This window comes from Diadema antillarum, unplaced genomic scaffold (genome assembly GCF_040938485.1).
Source record: "Diadema antillarum isolate AM-2024a unplaced genomic scaffold, OU_Dant_1.0 seq00000127_RagTag, whole genome shotgun sequence".
Taxonomy (NCBI): domain Eukaryota; kingdom Metazoa; phylum Echinodermata; class Echinoidea; order Diadematoida; family Diadematidae; genus Diadema; species Diadema antillarum.
In genome coordinates this window covers 499,848-520,041 of record NW_027271206.1, presented here as the reverse complement: position 1 = coordinate 520,041, position 20,194 = coordinate 499,848, and the positions used below count along the sequence as shown (strand labels likewise).

At 37.8% G+C, this 20,194-nt stretch overlaps 2 protein-coding genes across 2 annotated transcripts in view; one reads left to right on the top strand and one right to left on the bottom strand.

The window, feature by feature from the left end:
* The window catches only part of LOC139727358 (vasoactive intestinal polypeptide receptor 1-like), a 193,780-nt gene that overhangs the window by 139,949 nt on the left and 33,637 nt on the right, over nt 1-20,194 (top strand). Inside the window, exon 3 of the mRNA XM_071638318.1 lies at nt 16,016-16,114. Within this exon, the coding sequence (XP_071494419.1) occupies nt 16,016-16,114 (99 nt within the window). The remainder of the gene's footprint in view (nt 1-16,015; nt 16,115-20,194) is intronic.
* On the bottom strand, nt 5,853-7,431 carry LOC139727343 (uncharacterized). The gene is made up of 2 exons (XM_071638303.1): nt 7,151-7,431; nt 5,853-6,501 (listed from the first exon to the last, which is right to left on the bottom strand). Exons 1-2 carry the CDS (start codon nt 7,429-7,431, stop codon nt 5,853-5,855), a joined length of 930 nt encoding a protein of 309 aa, XP_071494404.1.

Here is a 20,194-nt window from a genome sequence, read left to right as displayed (position 1 = left end):
GTCTGCTCCTTGAAGGGGGAGTCTTTGTACTTCCCGCCAATTTCGACCTTGCCATTCCTTGTGCCATAAAGCACATTCTTCTCTCCCCATTGTTAACCTTAACATTTCTAATGAAGCGGAACCTTTCCTTTCTCATCCTCACTGTCAGGAAAAAATAGAAACATGCTGTTTACATTTCTCATCCTGATGCTTTTAATGTCGGAATTTTTTATGTATACAATTTAGCTTCGAATGAATTAACAACGATTTTTCAACGCAGTTCATGTTGGCTAATGGCATGAAAAGAGAATAGAAATAAGAATGTGTTGGTCTGCTCCTTCGAGGGGGAGTCTTTGTACCTCCCGCCCACTTCGACCTTGTCCTCCGTGGTACAGAGCGCGATCTTCCCTCTCTATTGTCACTCTTATCATCTGTAGAGAAGCAGAACTTTGTTTTCTTTTGTTTTCCCCACTAAGAGATACGCTTAGCAGGAAAAAAAAATAGAAGCATTCAAGCACACTGTTTACATTTCCCATCACGATGCTTGGCATATAGTGGCAGTCATGCTTCCGCATAATTGTCCCCGCGGAACGAGTTCGAGCAGGGGACTATGAAACGGGCTCCGTACGTGTGTGTGTCCGTGTGTCCGTCTGTCCGTGTGTCCGTGTGTGCGTCCGTGTGTGATCAAAATGTTCAATTTGCTACTTTTCTGTCATTTATGAGCCAATTTTGATTCTGTTTGCTTTATATGATAGCACTACATGGGAGCTTTGAAACTTCTACACAGAATTTCAGTTGTGACCTTTGACCTTGACCTTTGACCTATATTGTACATTTTGCTACAAAATGCTACTCCTTCGCCATTTCTAACCCGATTTCGATTCCGTTTGCTTTATGTGATGGCACTAGGTGAGGGCTTCAAAACTTCTACACAGAATTTTGACCTTTGACGTCTTTGACCTTTGACCTTGATTTTTGACCTATATTGTACATTGGCTACAAAATGCTACTCCTTCGCCATTTCTAACCCGATTTCGATTCCGTTCACTTTATGTGATGGCACTAGGTGAGGGCTTCAAAACTTCTACACAGAATTTTGACCTTTGACTTCTTTGACCTTTGACCTTGATTTTTTACCTGTATTGTACATTTTGCTACAAAATGCTACTCCTTCGCCATTTCTAACCCGATTTCGATTCCGTTTGCTTTATGTGATGGCACTAGGTGAGGGGTTCAAAACTTCTACACAGAATTTTGACCTTTGACTTCTTTGACCTTTGACCTTGATTTCTGACCTTTATTGTACATTGGCTACAAAATGCTACTCCTTAGCCATTTCTAACCCGATTTCGATTCCGTTTGCTTTATGTGATGGCACTAGGTGAGGGCTTCAAAACTTCTTCACAGAATTTTGACCTTTGACTTCTTTGACCTTTCACCTTGATTTTTGACCTGTATTGTACATTTTGCTACAAAATGCTACTCCTTCGCCATTTCTAACCCGATTTCGATTCCGTTCACTTTATGTGATGGCACTAGGTGAGGGCTTCAAAACTTCTTCACAGAATTTTGACCTTTGACCTTGATTTTTGACCTATATTGTACATTTTGCTACAAAATGCTACTTCCGGCGGGGACATATATTACGCAACGCGTAGTTTCTACTTTTCCTTGTTTCTCAGGTAATTATTTGGAAATTTGGTAATACGAGTTATATTTTGTTAATGGAATTAATTTACACATCAATTTTTCCTTCTTTGAATCATGTACATTGTAACCTGCTTATTGATATTCTGTGTGATATTACTGACAAGAATCTTAATTTATGTATGAAGTTGTGTTGGAAGAAAAATAAATCAAACAAACAAACAAACAAACAATATGAGGAGGGAGATAGGGCTAATGGTAATGAGTCTTCAGGAAGGTCATTCCAGACACTTTGTCTTCAGGAAAATTGTAATTTATTGTTTTCTAGATAAAACCCCACAGTTTTGTTAGTGGGAAAGAAGAGAAGAAAGTATTGTTTGGATAAACATGAAATTCGTGATTGTGACATCACAAGATAAAGTAGTCTTTTTATCCAGCAAAAACTTTTGAACAAATTGTAAAAATTTTCTCAAACTTTCATCGATGTAGTCTATTTATATTGCTGCATTCACACAATTCACATGCATTTATGACGGTGAACTTGTCCTTTGACCTTATTTGTCATACCTTGAGAACGCATACTTATCACCATAACAAAACCCAAGAAATGCTTCAGAAATGTTCATCATGTTTATCAGGTTGGTAAGGTCTCTAAATACCTCACTTCATTTCGATTTAGAAAAATAAATAAAGTGGAAACGTTATTCTGAAAGTAATGCTTAAAAGGGATTTTAGACTAAAATGTACACGCACTGCTTTTATGCGTTTTGTGTTGACTGGTAACCGATTTATTCATATTTTTTATCCCAGTGAAATCAGTAAAATGCGCTGCAAAATAATATTCCTGTTTTTTCACTTCACTCTATTTCACTGTCCCTTCCAAAATCACACTTGTCACATCCTCTTTCAATGCCCCATTTCCTTGAAGTAGCAACGATTCATGAAAAGTGCTACACAGACATGATGACAACAAAATCCCTTATTCCATGCAAACACTGCGATATACAGTGATATGATATTATGCATTTTGATATTCCCTAAATATAAATCAGTACAAATCATTCAGGTGAGAATATTAAGAAGATATATAATGTTATACGTTTTCATATTGGCTTACTAGGATTCGGCATTAATCACTATGTGACAATAGTTAAAGATATATTATATATTTTTATGTCACCTAAATAGGAATCAGTACTGGTACTAATTAGTACCGAAATAATGATGACACAGTATTTTGTAATAGCTTGGGTTTCAACCATGTACGAGCATCATGGCTAGCTATAATAAACAAAAACATAGTCTTCATATTTCGGGTCAGGTGAGGTTTTTTCGAACAAGTTCCCATAGAAATCACACTGTACATGCATTTGAATAAAATACAACAATAGATCAGCTATGACACTATAGTGATGGGCTTGTAAACGGAACATAATATATATTTTCTTTACTTGTTAATCTCATTTTGCAGTTGTCAGAATTACATGCAACGGCTTGTAAAGGTTACATTATTGAAATGATGTTCACAACGACATAATTTCGTTCGTTATCATTCTTAACTTTAAGTGTAATAATTACATACTTCAAACTGTGAAGGAGCGTACGCCTAGGATATATTATACAAATATCCAAAGTTTATGAGTGCGAATGTTCCGAATATTACATGAGCGTGCAAGTTTATTTGTTCTATTCAACGACGTGGAGCGGAGTTGAATAGAACAATTGAACTTGCAACGAATGGAGTATTCGAAAAGTCGCGCAGATGGTAAAACATTGAATGTCAAACCGAATAGTGGCCAGAATCGAGCCGAATGTGACCCGATTACAGCCGAATATAGCCGAAGGACGACCCGAATGTCAACCCGAAACGGTACGAATATAGCCAAATGTGCCGAATATGCCAGAGAGAGAGAGAGAGAAAGAGAGAGATGTTATCATGTCGTGTGCTACAGGCGGAATGAAGCAGAAGCCGCCCTGCACGCGTATAGCCAATCTGGCTATATTCGCAAGACTATTCGGGTTATTCTGGCCGCTCATTCGACCTATTCGGCTGCTATTCGTCCGTATTCTGGCCTATTCGGCTCATTCGCCTTTATTCTGCTCTCTATTCTGGTAATGATTCGGATGGTGTCGGGGAGGTGTTCGGGGCATTCTGGGCAGATTTTTCGTGATATTCGGGTCTATTTGGCTAGATGATTCGGGCCGTTACCCTCCTAATGAAACGAATAGGCCCGAATCTGCCCAGAATGCCCCGAATGCCTCCCCGAATCCAACCGAATTCCATCCGTATACATCCCGAATGTGGCCCTAATGAAATTTGTCGGGGCCACATTCGGGATTATTACCCGTACGAGGTAGTTTTACGAGGCAATTGCAGTTGGTATTTTGCAGAGTCGTGGAGGTTAGCGGGCGATATTGGTTGGTATTTTCCTTCTTCCGGGTTTCGCCATTCACTTAAGATGCAAACATTCATTTTTTTCAATCAATTCACTTTATTGATAATCATAAAAATAGAAATATATACAGAGTAAAATGTGTCGGTGAGTTCACAAAGAAAGCCAAAGGCTTGAGACAAGTTATCCCCTTTGTAGAATTGGATACATAAGAATATGCAAATGCAGATTCAGAGTAACATTCAGAGTACTTAATGACAGATACAGATAACATAGACAAATAAGATCCGATATTGGATACATAAGAATATTCATGAAAATGCAGATTTCAGAGTATACATTCAGAGTACTTAATGATAGACAAATAAGATCCGATATTGGATACATAAGAATATTCATGCAAATGCAGATTCAGGGGGGCATTTCATGAAGGAACTTGTCGGATAAAATGTCCGACAAGTCAATTATATCCGACAAGTTCAGAGAAATCAGCCGATCAGATTAAAGAATTTCTCAAAACTTGTCGGATATAATTGACTTGTCAGATATTTTATCCGACAAGTTCCTTCATGAAATACCCCCCAGTTACATTCAGAGTACTTAATGACAGTTACAGATAACATAGACAAATAAGATCCAATCAACCACAAAGAGAAGACATTCAAGGACGTCGCTGTGTGTCAGTTACACACACCGTGCACAAAACAATACGTTAGCGCGTAAAAACGAGAACGGTCGCTGCGACTGTGTGAGCGGGCGGCGTACCTGATTGTGCATGGAGTTGTGTGCAAGCATGTGGGTGTAGATGAGCGCAGTGGTGTAGGGTTCAACCTGACGCGGAGTGGATTTTGTTACAGTTAATCGGGAAGTTTACATAGTAATGTAACTGCTCGAAGATGCCTAACAAAATGCCTGAAAATGGGTAATAATAATAATAATATGAACTGTCCTTTCGGGGGATATGACATTTATTGCCCTCACTAGAATAGGACGAGGGCAATACTATTCCAGCGAGGGCAATAAATGTCGTATCCCCCTTAACGCCAGTCCATATTATACTAGTATTTTGGAGGGTATTCGGCTGGTTTTGAACATTTAAAACCTCTTTCAATCATTTCGATATTGATTATCGTAGCTCCACATAAATTTCATTTGACTTCATCCCCATCAAACAGAACGTATGGCCTACACAGTGCAATTTACAATAACTGTTCTACGTAGAAGAATAAATTTACAGTTTATTTATGCATATGTTGTGTATCAATATTTATCGATATGATTTTAAGAATGTTGTGTGATAGACGACATGGAATGATTGTAGAAAAGCATAAAGTTTACGTTATCTTATTCCAGCAAACCAAGGGTACATTGATATACATGCAGTTATGAAACGTGTTTAGTGCGTATTAAAAGCAATGAAGATAATGACGATATACAAAGCCTATAAACAAGTATGCTTCGTGATGACAGCAGAAAGAAATGAAGAATAAATCCAATAACGGAAATATATGTATATAGATTTATCTTTGTAAGAAGACTGATCACTCGAAGTACGCACTAATGGTAAAAATTGTAAGGAGAAAGTAAGGAGAAAGTATGCCTTATCTACCAGAAATTAAAAAAAAAAGAATATTACAGGCAAAAGGTACTAACACACAATATGAAGTACAAGAACTACAGTAAAGAAAGTAACCTTGATATAAAACAAAGCCGCACTATCAAGACATCATGACACATTTACAAAGTATGCTAGTCTTACGCGTCTACGCATCCTAAGCCTCCAGGTAAAGGAACAGAAGAGATGGGAGTGACTGTAGATAAATTCAAAAAGCCTTACACAGTCAGTCTAGACTCGTACATTTCGTCAAAATACTTCATGACCCTCTCCGAACCACGTATGACGTCAGGGGTCAGACTCTCACGGGGAGGAAATTTGCTTGCCGGAAGGAATTCGCTGCTCCTGGCTGCAGTCGAAAAGAAGTGATCAAGATCAAAAACGAAGTTATCCCCAGCCGCTTTCCTTGACTTCACTGATTCTGTGGAAGCATCCCATTTGAGAAGTGACTCGCTGTAAGGGAGTCCCACCGCTGAGCAATAAGCGCTCAGGATTGCTGCTGGTTTTGCCAGGAGATCGTCAGCATCGATTACGATCGGATTGCCATCGATGTTTTCGCTGACGTACTTCCAGATATCGTAGGGCTCCTTCATGTAAAATCCATGTGGAAAGTTCTTGTCATCGCATTCAACATCGAACGTCCGTTCATTGGCAGCTTCGCCTTTGAGAAGACCTAGCTGTTTATACTGGATATAAATACCCCTTCGATACGAGTTGATAAAGCGTATGGGATTGCGAATGAGAAAGGTGTGCTGGTATCCTTCAGGGAGAAACCGGAAGTTATCGTCCGCCACTCCTGAACCCATGTCCTTTACAAACACGTGCTTACTGCTCGACGTTTCCAGCATTTTTTTGACTGATGCATATCTGAAACAGGAAATTAGAGAGCTAATGTCGTACAATACGTCTTTATTATAGCTACAATGCATTGTTCTCACCAACACTTTCTCTATGTATTCGTAAACAGTTCCTAAATCATGGTCGTCATAATTATGGTTAATTTCCTTTTAACGCCTCATCTTTTGTTATCTTCTATGCTGAAATATCACTGATTCGATTCATTTTAATCGAAACACCTATTGATGAAATTCTACGTGGACGGCTAATATCCCTTTTTCATCTGGTTGAATTTCTCCAAGATTAATTGGTTTAAGTACCCCAAACTGCAAAATGACAATAAAATCAAGAATGATCAGATTGTGTGTCACTCCACGTTCTGCTCTTGATTTGAATAATCACCGATTCTGACTACCTACGTATAGCGTGCACCTGACTGTGATGTAGCTCCAAATCAAATCAAAACTAATCAAAATCATTGCGCCTGTGCTTCTTGCAACCTCTCAGATGCTGTAAGTATTCAAAAACGGGCACTGTTCCACCTTTTACTATCAACTTTGTAACAAGATAATGTAATGTATATAATATAACATGCTAATGAAATGAATAGAAATAAATAAACATGTATATTATATATTTCATATTATGTATCATCATATTCCATTTGTCCACAACTCACGCTAGACGCTTGGGATCCATATAGGAACCTGTATCGGCAGAAACGATACGAGCTGCTGTGTCAAACGCCTCCTCGTTCCCCTCGTACACTTTTGGGATGTCGCCTCCGCTGAAACGTTTGTACGACCTATTGGCCTGGTAGCTGACGGTATAGGGTTCGAAATAGATCTCCGTTCCCTGGATGGCACTGAGACACTTGGTCAAGGCAGACGATACGGATCTGGGCACACACCACATTATCACTCTCGTGCCACTGTCAGTAGATTCACCAGCAGAAGACATGATTTCTGTTTCTGCTCCGCCTTCGTAAAGTAGCAAAGAAGAGATATTTTGAAAGCAGGCTCACCGCGCTGATTGTGATGAACCAAGGAGGTGCGCCTACTAGTATCTCCTCGATAGAACAAAGGCCCTATACTTATTGGCTGGCGCGCTCAAGTGGAAACCGAGCTACTCACCTGGAGAAGGTGACGTCACCTGCGGTTTCCTCGTCTTAATATGCCTATGACTGCACTTTTTCATTCATTTGTTCATTCATTTATTCATTCATTCATCTATTTAAGCACGGCACATAGTTAAAACGTTCAATGGCAGCTCCACGTAGTTGTTTGCATGGCATGATGTGCTATGATAATAGCATTATTATACGTTGCAATATTATACAATCTAATGAAAATAATGATAACAATAATATAACTCTTCTAAAACATTGCCTTTGCACAAATAAGTCAATTATTTCATCACAGAAATGCAATTTAACATTACCTCGTCAACTAAAATGTGTTGGTATTATGTAAAGAAAACAGATTCAATTCCTGTATCGTCCTTCAGAAATGCAATGATCATACAATTATTAAAACATAAAGTATACAATGATTACAGTCGAATCAATTTTGATTGCTTTACAATGAGACATCACGTACGTTTCGGCCAGGATTGATCTCTCGCGTTATATATATACACACACATATATAAAGTATTATATATAATATCATATAACGTGTATGTATACGTGTATATATACATATATATATATATATATATATATATATATATATATATATATACATAATATTATATATAATTATATTATGATATATATATGTATATATATATATATATATATACAGAGAGGGAGAGAAGGAATTAATACTTAAAGAGGAACAAGAGTCAATTTTTCTCTGTGTCTCTTTCTGAAAGTCGAATTTCACTGTTTGGAAGATATCAAAATCAGTTAAAGGTACAGTTTACTTTTGTTTGCAGTGATTTGAAATAACGTTCAAGATATCACATGTTTTCTGCATATGTGTCGGTCAGTTGTATCACAAAACATCCTGCATGTAAAATTTTCTCAATAAAGCCTAATTAGATATGGAGATATCACTATTTTTCTCACTAAACCATGACTGTAGACGGTTTAATATAGAATTGTTCTTATTATGAATATTGTTCACACCTTGTATATTTAATAACAATGCCAAATATTAATTATACTGATTCAAATATTAACGTTGGTTGTTTCTATCCCTAACTCATACTTCTGAATTATTTTGAAGCACTAAAGCTGCATTTTTGTGTAATCTGCAAATGGTAAATAATGCCTTTAATCTTTGTTGGATATGAAGTATTCAGACAGTGCGAAATCGAAATCTTATAACGTATTGTAGCGGTATGTTACAAATAGGACAATCTACATTGTTTTTTTTAATGATTATAGCAATAAATTATAAGGCAGAAAATTTACAAGAGAGATCCACTTTTATAAATGGGGATGGGATGGATAGAATTCGAAACCTTTAAGTAGTTAAAACTTCTAAGTTCTCTCTCTATAGTTCTAGAGCTGAATTTATTATTATCATTATGTGTGTGTATCTGTGTGTGTGTATCTGTGTGTGTGTGTGTGTGTGTGTGTGTGTGTTGTCCCTCCAGGCAATTAGTGAGCGATGAACAGTTTCAATAAAGTGTTTCAATAGTCGCCTATTTTCGCTTCTACGTCATTAAGAAAAGATTACTTTTCACATCATTCGGCACGTCAATCTTCTGACCTCTGTTTGAGAGTGTTAGATGAATTTGCAGAATAGAAAAAAACAACAACCAACCAACCACCAAACCAACAAATAAACAAACAAGCAACTACGATGAGATCTAGTTCATGTTATCTCCAAGCTCCCGAGCGAGTAAATCCTGCCTTTTGTTGGATGGGACTGGTCGCAAGTAACAAGGGTGAATTGCAGTTGGGGTGTGAGGGGTGGTTGAAGGAGGGGAAGATCGTGGGGAGAGCACTGGGGTAAGAAGGAGCGTTGAGCAGGAGGGGTGGTTTTCAAAGCTGCAGTTGATCAGATAGCATGCATGCATATTAAATCCGGTCAAACGCAAAACGACAGAGTCATTACACAGTGAGGAGAATTTAAGACGCATGGTAAGACTTTTATAGACAAAAGAAACGACGATGAAATTAGACGGCTAAAACAGAAAAGGTGAGCTGGAGTGACGAGACACAAAAGCAGCTTTGCATACGTCTACGGCTATAAGCTTCGAAAATTTCCGCTGGCGTCAGCGATAGTGACGGCACGTAATTGATTCGCGCACCTGTATCTGACAGAAGTCAATCACAACTATACACGCCTACACGCAGTATTTAACAGCGTGTGCTGAAATACTTGTATATATTACCTGGTTGTATTAAACATGTCACTTCTCCAGCGCCAGATATATTTCAACTTTGTGCTTCAAGGATTTTTTTTTTTTTGGTCTATTTAAGGAGGAGATGCTAAAACAAGGCCCTTAATTGCCAGCGTGTGATTCATCAAGAAAGTGTTTTTAGGAGAGTATCGCAAGTGTGCTTTGGAAATGTTAAGATGCATTACTCCTTAATTGTTACCATGGATGGCAAGGTCGGCTATAGATAAGGAAGCTTGCAATGCCTTAAACTGGCACTCAATGTGATGGATATGAAGTAGTAATACAAATTCACTTTAAGTAGGAGGCATACCTTCTTTACCTATGGCGACTTGCAGACACATCACAATGATACAACATTGTAGCAATGTTTAATTCTTCATTAAAAGATAGAACAGATACTGTGCTTAAACGGAAACATTGATCGTTGAGTGGATCAACGAATATACAACTACACAATATACATTCTGCAATTTTTGTCTAAATATTCAAAGTGTGTGCAGAGCGACACATTTGGCACTGCCTCACGTATTTTGATGCCCAGTATGAACAAGGGATACTCGAAAAAAAAATGATGGATTCATCCAAATATTTGACCACCTTCTCCCATACCATTAAAGTAAAAACAAACAAACAAACAAACAAACAAACAAACAAACAAACAAACAAACAAACATAGTGTAACGGCGACTTGTATTTGTCGAAGATGGGCAGAATATATTTCCTATTTTGTGAAAGTCCCACAATAAAGTCCCACTATAAATTATGTTGAAGTTTATTGCCAATAGATGCCGAGATTGAGATTGGGCTAGCTAAACTAGTAATTTGCAATAGCGTTAGCGAGACATCCTTTACATAGACTAGTATAAAAATCATGAAAGCAATGAAAACATGTAATGCTATATACATAACGTTACATCAAATATCTTAACCAAAAATGCGTGACAATAGTTTTCATAACTACGTCTGCAGATCTAAGAATTTTCGCTCTAAAATTTACATTCGTGTATGAGCAAAATGTAAAATAACGTTATGATATCCGTGGTTGCTACGTACAGTTTTATAGTCGATTATCGATAATCAATAAATCAATCCCAAAGCATGCCCTATATCGTGGCTGCTACGTACAGTTTTATAGTCGATTATCGATAATCAATAAATCAATCCCAAAGCATGTCCTATATCGTGGTTGCTACGTACAGTTTTATAGTCGATTATCGATAATCAATAAATCAATCCCAAAGCATACCCTATATCGTGGTTGCTACGTACAGTTTTATAGTCGATTATCGATAATCAATCAATCAGGCAACAAGAGTACCACCGATCTTCTGCGCTAGTGTGAATAGTTTGCAGTTAGTTATTGGGAAATACGATTGTGAGGACACGACCGATCATCGCGTAATGTTCTACCTACTTACATGCTGAATGGGGAGGGCGCTCCAGGAATAAAAGTCCGTGTACTACGATTGAAATGATTCCACACATTTGATCTCAAAATACTATCCTGGCAACTCGTGTCAGCAGAAAAAAAAAAGAAGGTTCGTGCTGGAAAGTACTTTCGATGTATTGCAAGTAAATTCCAGATGTTGGAAGACGAATTTTGAGCCCTTCTGACAACAATGATGTTGTGACTTTGTTAAACAAAATAATAAGTTTCTCTATATCTAAGGAGCTTATGATGAGGCCTAATTTTGATGGTGCAGTATGAGAGAGTATATTATCCATTAAAATATACGCATGTAGTCTTCTTCCCTTTTTTTTCTAACCATAGTCCTATCTTTCACGTCTTATTTTTGGGGGTTGCGTTTTGTTTTGTTTTTTTTCTCTACTTACTTCTATTTTGCTCATTTACTGGTCAATCAAAATAAATAATGAGCAGTGACTACTTAGACAACCAGTATGCACGGAAGCACACACACACACACACACACACACACACACACACGCACACACGCACGCGCACACACATTCTCCCTTTCTTCCATATTTTCTCATTTTCTCTACACTTCCTCCAGATCGATGCATTCAAGCAATCACTCTAGGCACTTCACGAAGAGAAGACACAAATGTAAGACGCATCAGAGATGAGCAGATAAAAAAAGAGAGAAAGAGAGAGCGAGAGAGTATACATGAAGCTGAGAGGGCGCGCGTGGTTTTCCGAGAAGAGGCGTTACAGATTAACAAAAGCGCGCGAAATTGACAAAATTGATGCGGGCCTCTTCAATTTCCGAGCGTCTGGCAGCCACACTAAAGACCATCATCACGTCTAGATTGGGTGTGCAAAGCGAACAGACGTGTGCAAAGTAGTCATCGAGGCGAATTGAGAGACATACATGTATAATGAGATATGGTAGGAAAAAGGAGATGTAAAGAAGCAATTTGAAAGAGAGAGGGAGGTTGAGATAAGAGGGCATTTACCGTATGACAGAATGAGTTAACAAATAATATGATGCACTCTGATATTTGCTGCCTCAATCCCTACTCAATTTGTCTCGTACGGATGTGACCTTTAAGAGAGACGTAGTAGTGTTAAAAAACCCTTTTATACTGTCAAGCTTTATGTTTTACTCTAATGTTGTTTTCTACAACACACATGAATGTGCATCAATAAGTATATATACACACAAGCGATTTGTTTGCATACATAAATGTACACACACATATATATATATATATATATATGTATGTATATATATATATGTATATATATATATTATATATTCATATATATATATTTGTATATATATTATTTATATATATTCATATATGTATGTATATATATATATTATATATATATATTCATATACATATATATTCATATATATATATATATATATATATATATATATATATAATATATAACTTATTTATATTTGGTTGTGTATGCACATAATATAGATATGGCAAGTTTGGAGAAAGAGAGAATAAGATATAAGAAGAGGGGCAGGCCTAGCAACGAAATGTATTTTCAATTTTAACGTATTTATAAAGAGGATGGCAAAATTAGAAACTGAATGCTGTTTCAGATTAATTCGTTAGCAACCTGACCAGTTTAGGCCTACATCTTATATACTTCTTTACAGATTTCACTGCGATGACTGCGAAGTCAACCAGACCATATACCTTACAGCATGTGCAATAATGTTATATTCACACGTATGAATTTTCTTCTCCTTTTCGAATTAGAAAGTCATAAATTTTTCACGTGCTATCGACAGTCACGAACAATAACACAGGAGTACAGTGTTCGAGAGACACAGTAATTTAAAGGCACATTTTTACAATGGGGGTGGGAGGGGCAAGTAATGGCTATTCCTTTTTTTTTTCTTGCCGTTCATTAATTTATGCCATTATGCATAATACTGTTCATGGCGTTGTTTCATAGAATAATTGACATTTTAGACCTAAAAAAAAGAAGTCTGTATACTTACAACTAAGAACACTACGGGGATTCGTATGTCTTTATATGCAATTCTGAACTTCATCCCAAAATGAGCCCTAAACTACTGATTTTTATTTTCTTTCTTTTTTCCATCCCTCAACATCCTGTTGTCATGACAACTTTGCGCATTCAAGTTGATATGATGATGACACGACTGGCATTTCTGCCCCGTGCTCCGTTAGAGAATCTGGTTTGAAACGAATGCATTATGTGCTAAACTTAACAAGAGTGAGATGTTTAAACGTGTCAAGCGCGCGGGTCTTTGGCGACTATGATGGGCCGAAAGCTCTACGAAGTGGGCGCGGTAATGGCTTAGCCATGACTCCCTTGGGGCAGAGCGTTATGATAAATCCCTCACAAATTTTTGTCACGGAAGCCTTCCCTTTTAAAAAATGCATCGGTATGTTAAAAAACAGCCGCGGAAGTCTCGGTAATTTCTCGTCGCCTCGGATGTTTTGAGAAATCAATCGCCTCAGGACTGCGGAACATGGAGAAATCAATGAAATGGAAGAAAAAAATGCAATAGCAAAAGCGGACTAAATATGGACAAGAAAAGGTATTGAAAAACAAAATGGCATATTATTTTCTGTTCCCCAGTCAGCGACTACTGCCGCTTTCCATTTGGCTTTATTTGCTGCATAAGTTGTACCTGGCTGACTGTCTGGTGGCGAGCTTTGCGTGATGCAAAGGTTTCCGGCTCCCCGAATTTCTCTGCAGTATTGAAATAAGGACCTTATCCTACATGTCCTATTTATCTCGACGTTGATTTACCTGGTATGTGAAGCTGTAATATTGATGTTGATTACTTCATTTACGATGTGTCGTAAATCACTCCACATTCATGAATTTCAATTTCCCATCATTTTTGTACGGATTTACATATCATTCGGAGCCGTCAGGTAGATGCGGTGTTCATGACTCCTTCTGATCATCTGGGTAAAATCTCTCGAGGTCGACGTCTTTAAAGGAGACCTCCGGATGAAATTCAGATTTTTACATTTGAACAACTATAAATTGGTTATACCGAGTACAGAGTTTCGGTATTCATAGTGATTGGGTTGACGAATAAGAATGTTTTCAGAATGTACAACAAATTACAGTGAACAAGGATGATGACATGGCAGCCTCACCATAAGAATGCATGGGTTGGGACTCAAGGAAGCAGAACAAAAGAAGATGGTACGCATACATTCTACACAGGTGAATTGTAATGGAATTACACTGCTACATTTCTGAAATATGTGAGGCTCCTATGTCATCAACACTGTTCATTGTAATTTGTTTAAGATTTTTTCAGCGAATTGTTTCTCTGCTCGAGGACCACAATATATTCCACAAATATATACACGGAGCTGTAGATTTATGTACTACATGATGTGCAATTATGAAAATCGTCTGGAATGCCCCTTTAATTCCGTTTTCCGCGTTGTGAGCTGATGGATGAAAACCTCGCTGTAAGGGTTTACGCCGAGCTCTACGCTCTCCGTGAGGGATCTTTTCAATAGTATGAGTTGGATACGAAACACACACACACACACACACACACACACACACACACACACACACACACACACACGCACATACGCACAATCAATATAGACACGCACCTATCTAACACAAGAGAGAGAGAGATAGATTGTTTTGAGGGTAAATCATCATTACAGTTTTTTTTCTTTAGAAACCTTTCTTACAGGGTATATATAAAACATATACATACAGATACATAATGATGCAGGCTCTTACAAAGGCATGCATAATGTAATTGTGTATGCATATGTATGAATATATGTGTATATATCCAAATAAAGCAATATTGACTAAAAATATATTTGCTTATTCAAAAAAAAAATGGTTACTATGATAAGATAATGAAATTAGCGTTAAAATTTTGCGATATTTTCTTCCCTTTGTCTGTATCTGTGTGTGTGGTAGAAGCAACAAAGGCTCTTACGTCAAACGAAACCAAACCAAAGTCTTATTGAGCAAAAGTCCGTGATTGTTTATACTGTTATGTGGTTTGCTTGATTTTTTTCTTTCTTCGTATGTGTGAATTTTTGTTTGTTTGTTTGTTTCTCTTATCAAAATCTGGACTGGATCGCTGAGTTGAGGTTGACCTAAGACCTTTGATCTGGCTTAGAGGCTTAGAGCCCCATTGCAACAACATTAACAACAACTACAATTGTACAATAAAACAAAAACAACTACAACAACAGCAACAACAGCAGCAGCAACAACAAAATACAATTTTTCTCACAGATTAGTTATGGTTATTAATTTTTCTTTTTTTAATTCGTTACCATAGCAAGCCACTCAAAGGCTCAGTGCATCATACTGCGTCTTCTTGACAGCTATGCTCTGTAGAACTTTGCGTGACTTCATGAACTCATCAGTAATGGACGAGTGATCTTATTAATGTGTCATTAAGCTCTTCCACGAGCTCATGTTCTTGGAATAAGTCAAAGCAGGTTTTTTTTTTTCAATTCCTCCAATATCTGTGGTAGATCACACCACATCAAGCATATGTAAGAAACATTCATAATGGTGAACTGGTGCAGAGCGTAATTTTGAAATAAGAAAAATAAAAAAAAAAAACATATCGGTAACCAGAAAAACTTCTTTTTTTCTTCTATCCTAATCGCTTCCCTTCTCTCTCACACACTTTTGCTCCCCTCTTCTCTCTCTCTCTCTCTCTCTCTCTCTCTCTCTCTCTCTCTCTCTTTCCCTCTTTCTTACTCTCATCGGCAGGACCTTATTGCAGCCGGGAATGGGATGGAGTCATGTGCTGGCCGCAGACAGCAGCAAACCAGACGACGCGGCTCCCGTGCCCCACCAAGCACCCAGGCAGTAAGTCTTCCCTATTCAGTCACATCATATTTCTTTCTTTCTCTTTTCCTTTTTTTGCCATTGTTTGTCATCTGGACGTTGCAATCATTTCTAGGAATGTGGCTGAATTCAAAAGTCATGCTTTATCTAACCGGTTTTAACTAGTACCAGTTTTAAGAGCCACTTAACAAAGCTCAGTACATCCTCGTACCCCTCTCTTTGTTTCTATTTTGTCAAAATTCCCGAGGATGTTTACTTTATTCTGTTTTTTTTTTTTTTTAGGGGAAGCTCGAATTCCTCGCCTGGGAGTGTTGTTATCACTAATAGGCGATAGAACGTGACAAGGAATTCTATTTAGGTGTAATGACAATACTTTCCGACCACGTAATCAACGACGGCCTGCCCAACTAGGCAGGCTTAATTGAATCTTGGTGCGCGTGGAAAAAAAGACATCCCGGAGAAACTCTGATGATCGTTCCCGTAATCGAGTAGATCAATAATATTATTCATCATGTGCACCTGACCTGGACTACTTTGCCAGTTGCAATCGTCAAACCAAAATGTTTGGAACGTATCACAATGTATACCGAAACGACATTGTGAGCTCAATGACATAATGCGCGTGTTTTCTAAAGTAACTCTGAGGACTTTGACTGTTTGATAACCCTCGCTTCCGTCATAAAGGCTTCCTACTCCGTGACATTTAATGTTCTTCTTATAAAGCTCTGCCGACTGATTGATTAGATGAGGCAAGATTTTTCCCCTGTACTCTTTATAAGAACAGTAGTCCCTGATGATCTCAAACAGCTCCTAAGAGGGCACATGCACCAGTTTAGAGCGCCAATATCAACAACCTGTCATGGCTGTGCCCACGTTGAAGGGTCGATACACGGCCGCCGATTATCGCCCACGAGCTATCTGAAGTCGCTCCTCGCGCCGCACTTTCTCTGGCGGCATCGTAAGGCAACCAACTCTCAAGTCAATGGTGCGATCGTAAAAGCGCCGTTGATATATTTTCCGTTATTGTTGTTGTTTTTGTTGGTTCAAATAATATGTTTACATGAAGAAGCATTCATTAGCTGTGAACAAAAAAAAAAAATCGATAGACAGATAAAGAGATAGATAGACAAGAAAATGAATCAATAGGGAAAAAACACACAGTTCGCTGCTAAATTGACTGAAAGACCCAAACCAAAAAGAACTACGATCACATGGATATGAAGTTCTTGAAAGCCTGAAAAAAATTAATTGATTATGGGTAGGCCTAATAAATATAATTATGCGAATTATTCACTCAAATTCAAAGACACTGCGTTTCGTTATATGGTGAGGAGGAAGCATTCAGTTTTAATTTAATTTGATTTTTTTTTTATTTCTGCTTTTTTTTCAGGAGATGAATCTAACAACGTAACAATTATCCTAAAGTAATCATGAGTATACATGGAACAATTATTTTTTTTTTATTATTCAATCAAATTATATTAGGAACAAAATGCCGGAGACGGCAATTTTAAGCGAAACTTGAATTTGATGATGGCCTCTGGTGAAAAAAAAAGCATATTGTTTATTTGTCAATACAAATTATTTCTATGTAAAAGACAAGTCCACCCCTTAGAATTTTACCTGTCCGCATTTTCACATTCAGCATTTTTTTAACACTTAACTGGAAGGTTCGTATAAATTTTTAGACAAGATGTCTCACGTACATCGTCCCTCCCCTTAAAGCGGCGTGAATGGTTACCATGGCAACACAGGGTTGGAGAATGATTCTACATCGACAAAGTCCACCCCTAGTGAATAAAAAATGACCGTATCAGAAACACTGGTGATAATTATAATAGCAATAAGCCAGTTCGGAGTTTCACTGAGCGCGTGATCAGATGAACGGTCAGTCACACCAACGGGCATGTTGATTTGTTTGAAGTAATTCAATGGGATACTTTGTAAGCATCTGTGATGTAATGATTGTCCGTGCAATCCTTATAAATGCTGCTTGCCAGCACATCTACCTGACAGCAAAAGTGGTATTTGGCAAAATCAATAGAAAGAAATCGTTAATCATTTTATATATTCAATGCAAAATAATGAAATGGGTGCTTTCCCAGCTTAAAAGCATAATTTACCTCTTGCAGATGAAAAAACAGCATTAGTGCTTCAAAATAGTTCTAACATGTGAGTTAGGGGTAGATACAACCAATGTAAAAATTTAAGCCAGTATAATCAATTTTAAGTATTGTTAAATATACAAAATGTGAACAATAGTTACAATGAAAATGCTTCCAGACTAAACCGTCTACAGTAATGGATTAATGAGAAAAATAGTAATATCTCCTTATATTTATGCTTTATTGCAAAAAAAATATGTGGTAGGATGTTTTGCGATACAGCTTACCTACACATATGCGTCAAAAGTGATATCTTGAACATTTTTTAAATCACTGCTCCCAAAGGTATAAACAGTACCTTTAAGTGTAATTGAGGGATCATTCTGGTCATCTGGTCTACGCAAGTTCATTCTTTGTTTGAAGAGGTTTGATGAATCCAATATTGTGCACTTTCCGATAAAATTACATGCATATTTTTGCTTGCATATGTATACGTATGTTTTTACTGAATGGTTGAATAAGATTAAAATTGAATTGAAACTGAAATTGTTAGTATAACTTATGAACTTTGTGTCGTTCTGAAACGAGTAAAGTGCCCCTAACCGACTGAGAAAAAAAAAAGAAAGGTCAGTGATACCGATGTGCCCATGAGCTAACTCCGAAATGACTTATTGAAAGGACAATAATAACAGTGTAGATGATTATGATGTTGTAGGTCAATGGACAATAGCGAGCTTTGGATCTGGGACGCGGAAGCTAAGACGACGCCTCCTCTCGGATTGGGCAAAGGGAAACAACTATCTCGCGCATGTACAGAACACTATTTTTGGCCCAAATAGCGTCGTCTTAGCGCTCACCTTCGCAAATCTAATGATTGCTAATAACAATGATTATATTCCACATACTAAGAATCTTGCTATAGGATTGGTCAAGAGCTGATCACGTGATAAAGCGTAGTTTTGCCCATCACATCACCTGAGAAAAAAAGTTCGTTACACTCTATGATGACAGTCATTAATTTATTTCGCTGATCTCTTAGTCCACACAGTCGTAACTCGTGACATAACTTACAATTTTGAGTACGCGCGAAATAAAAGTGCGTTGCACTGTGGTCTATCATTTGACCTGGGTCAAGTGATAGACCACAGTGCAACGCACTTTTATTTCGGTGCCACGCGTGGGGCGCGGAGCAAATTCGTTGTTTTGTCATCTACGCGCATACGTCTAAAGTAAACTACGTAGCCTAAGCCCGGAGGATGCCTAAAGACAGCTAAAACGGTTTCAGATGTGGAATAAAATGGGAACCGGAATATCTAGGACCCTAGATGTGGAATACATTTTGTACAAAGCAAATAATCAACTTTTAGTTTCAGGCAATGAGACAAACTATCACTTCCTCGGCGACCTCAGTTGCGCTTCGGAAAGATAGCTACATCCAGATCGCTTCGGAAATGATAGTTTGTCCCATCACATTCACCAACGTTGATTATTTGCTTACTATCAATCACGAGTCCCTTAGTTCAAGTCTCATGACTGACGAGGTTGTGGCCCTATCCTCCTTGCCAGGTTCTTCGGAGGGGATCAAAGCTGCCTGTTCCAAGGTTCCATGCTCGCAAGAATTCATTCCCGTCCTATGAATAGCGGTTACGTGAAACAAATCAATTGGATTAAAAAAAAACTTACTGTATGACTGGTACTAATACTACTACTACTGCTACTACTACTGCTACTACTGCTACTATTGCTACTACTTCTACTACTACTACTACCCGGTACTCCCATTATACTATGATACTACTACTACTACTACTACTCCTGCAACTACTACTACTACAACTACTACTACTCCTGCAACTACTATTACTACAACTACTACAACTACTACTACCACTACGACTACTACTACTACTACTACTGCTACTACTACTATTATTACTACTACTACTACTACTGTCACTACCACTTTTACAACAACCACTACACTTCTGCTACTCCT

Excerpts from the sequence above, each read along its gene's own strand:
- LOC139727343 (XM_071638303.1), bottom strand. The coding sequence starts at position 7,431 with ATGTCTTCTGCTGGTGAATCTACTGACAGTGGCACGAGAGTGATAATG. Across the intron at positions 6,502-7,150 it reads ATGGATCCCAAGCGTCTAGC|ATATGCATCAGTCAAAAAAA; the intron begins GTGAGTTGTGGA and ends TTCCTGTTTCAG.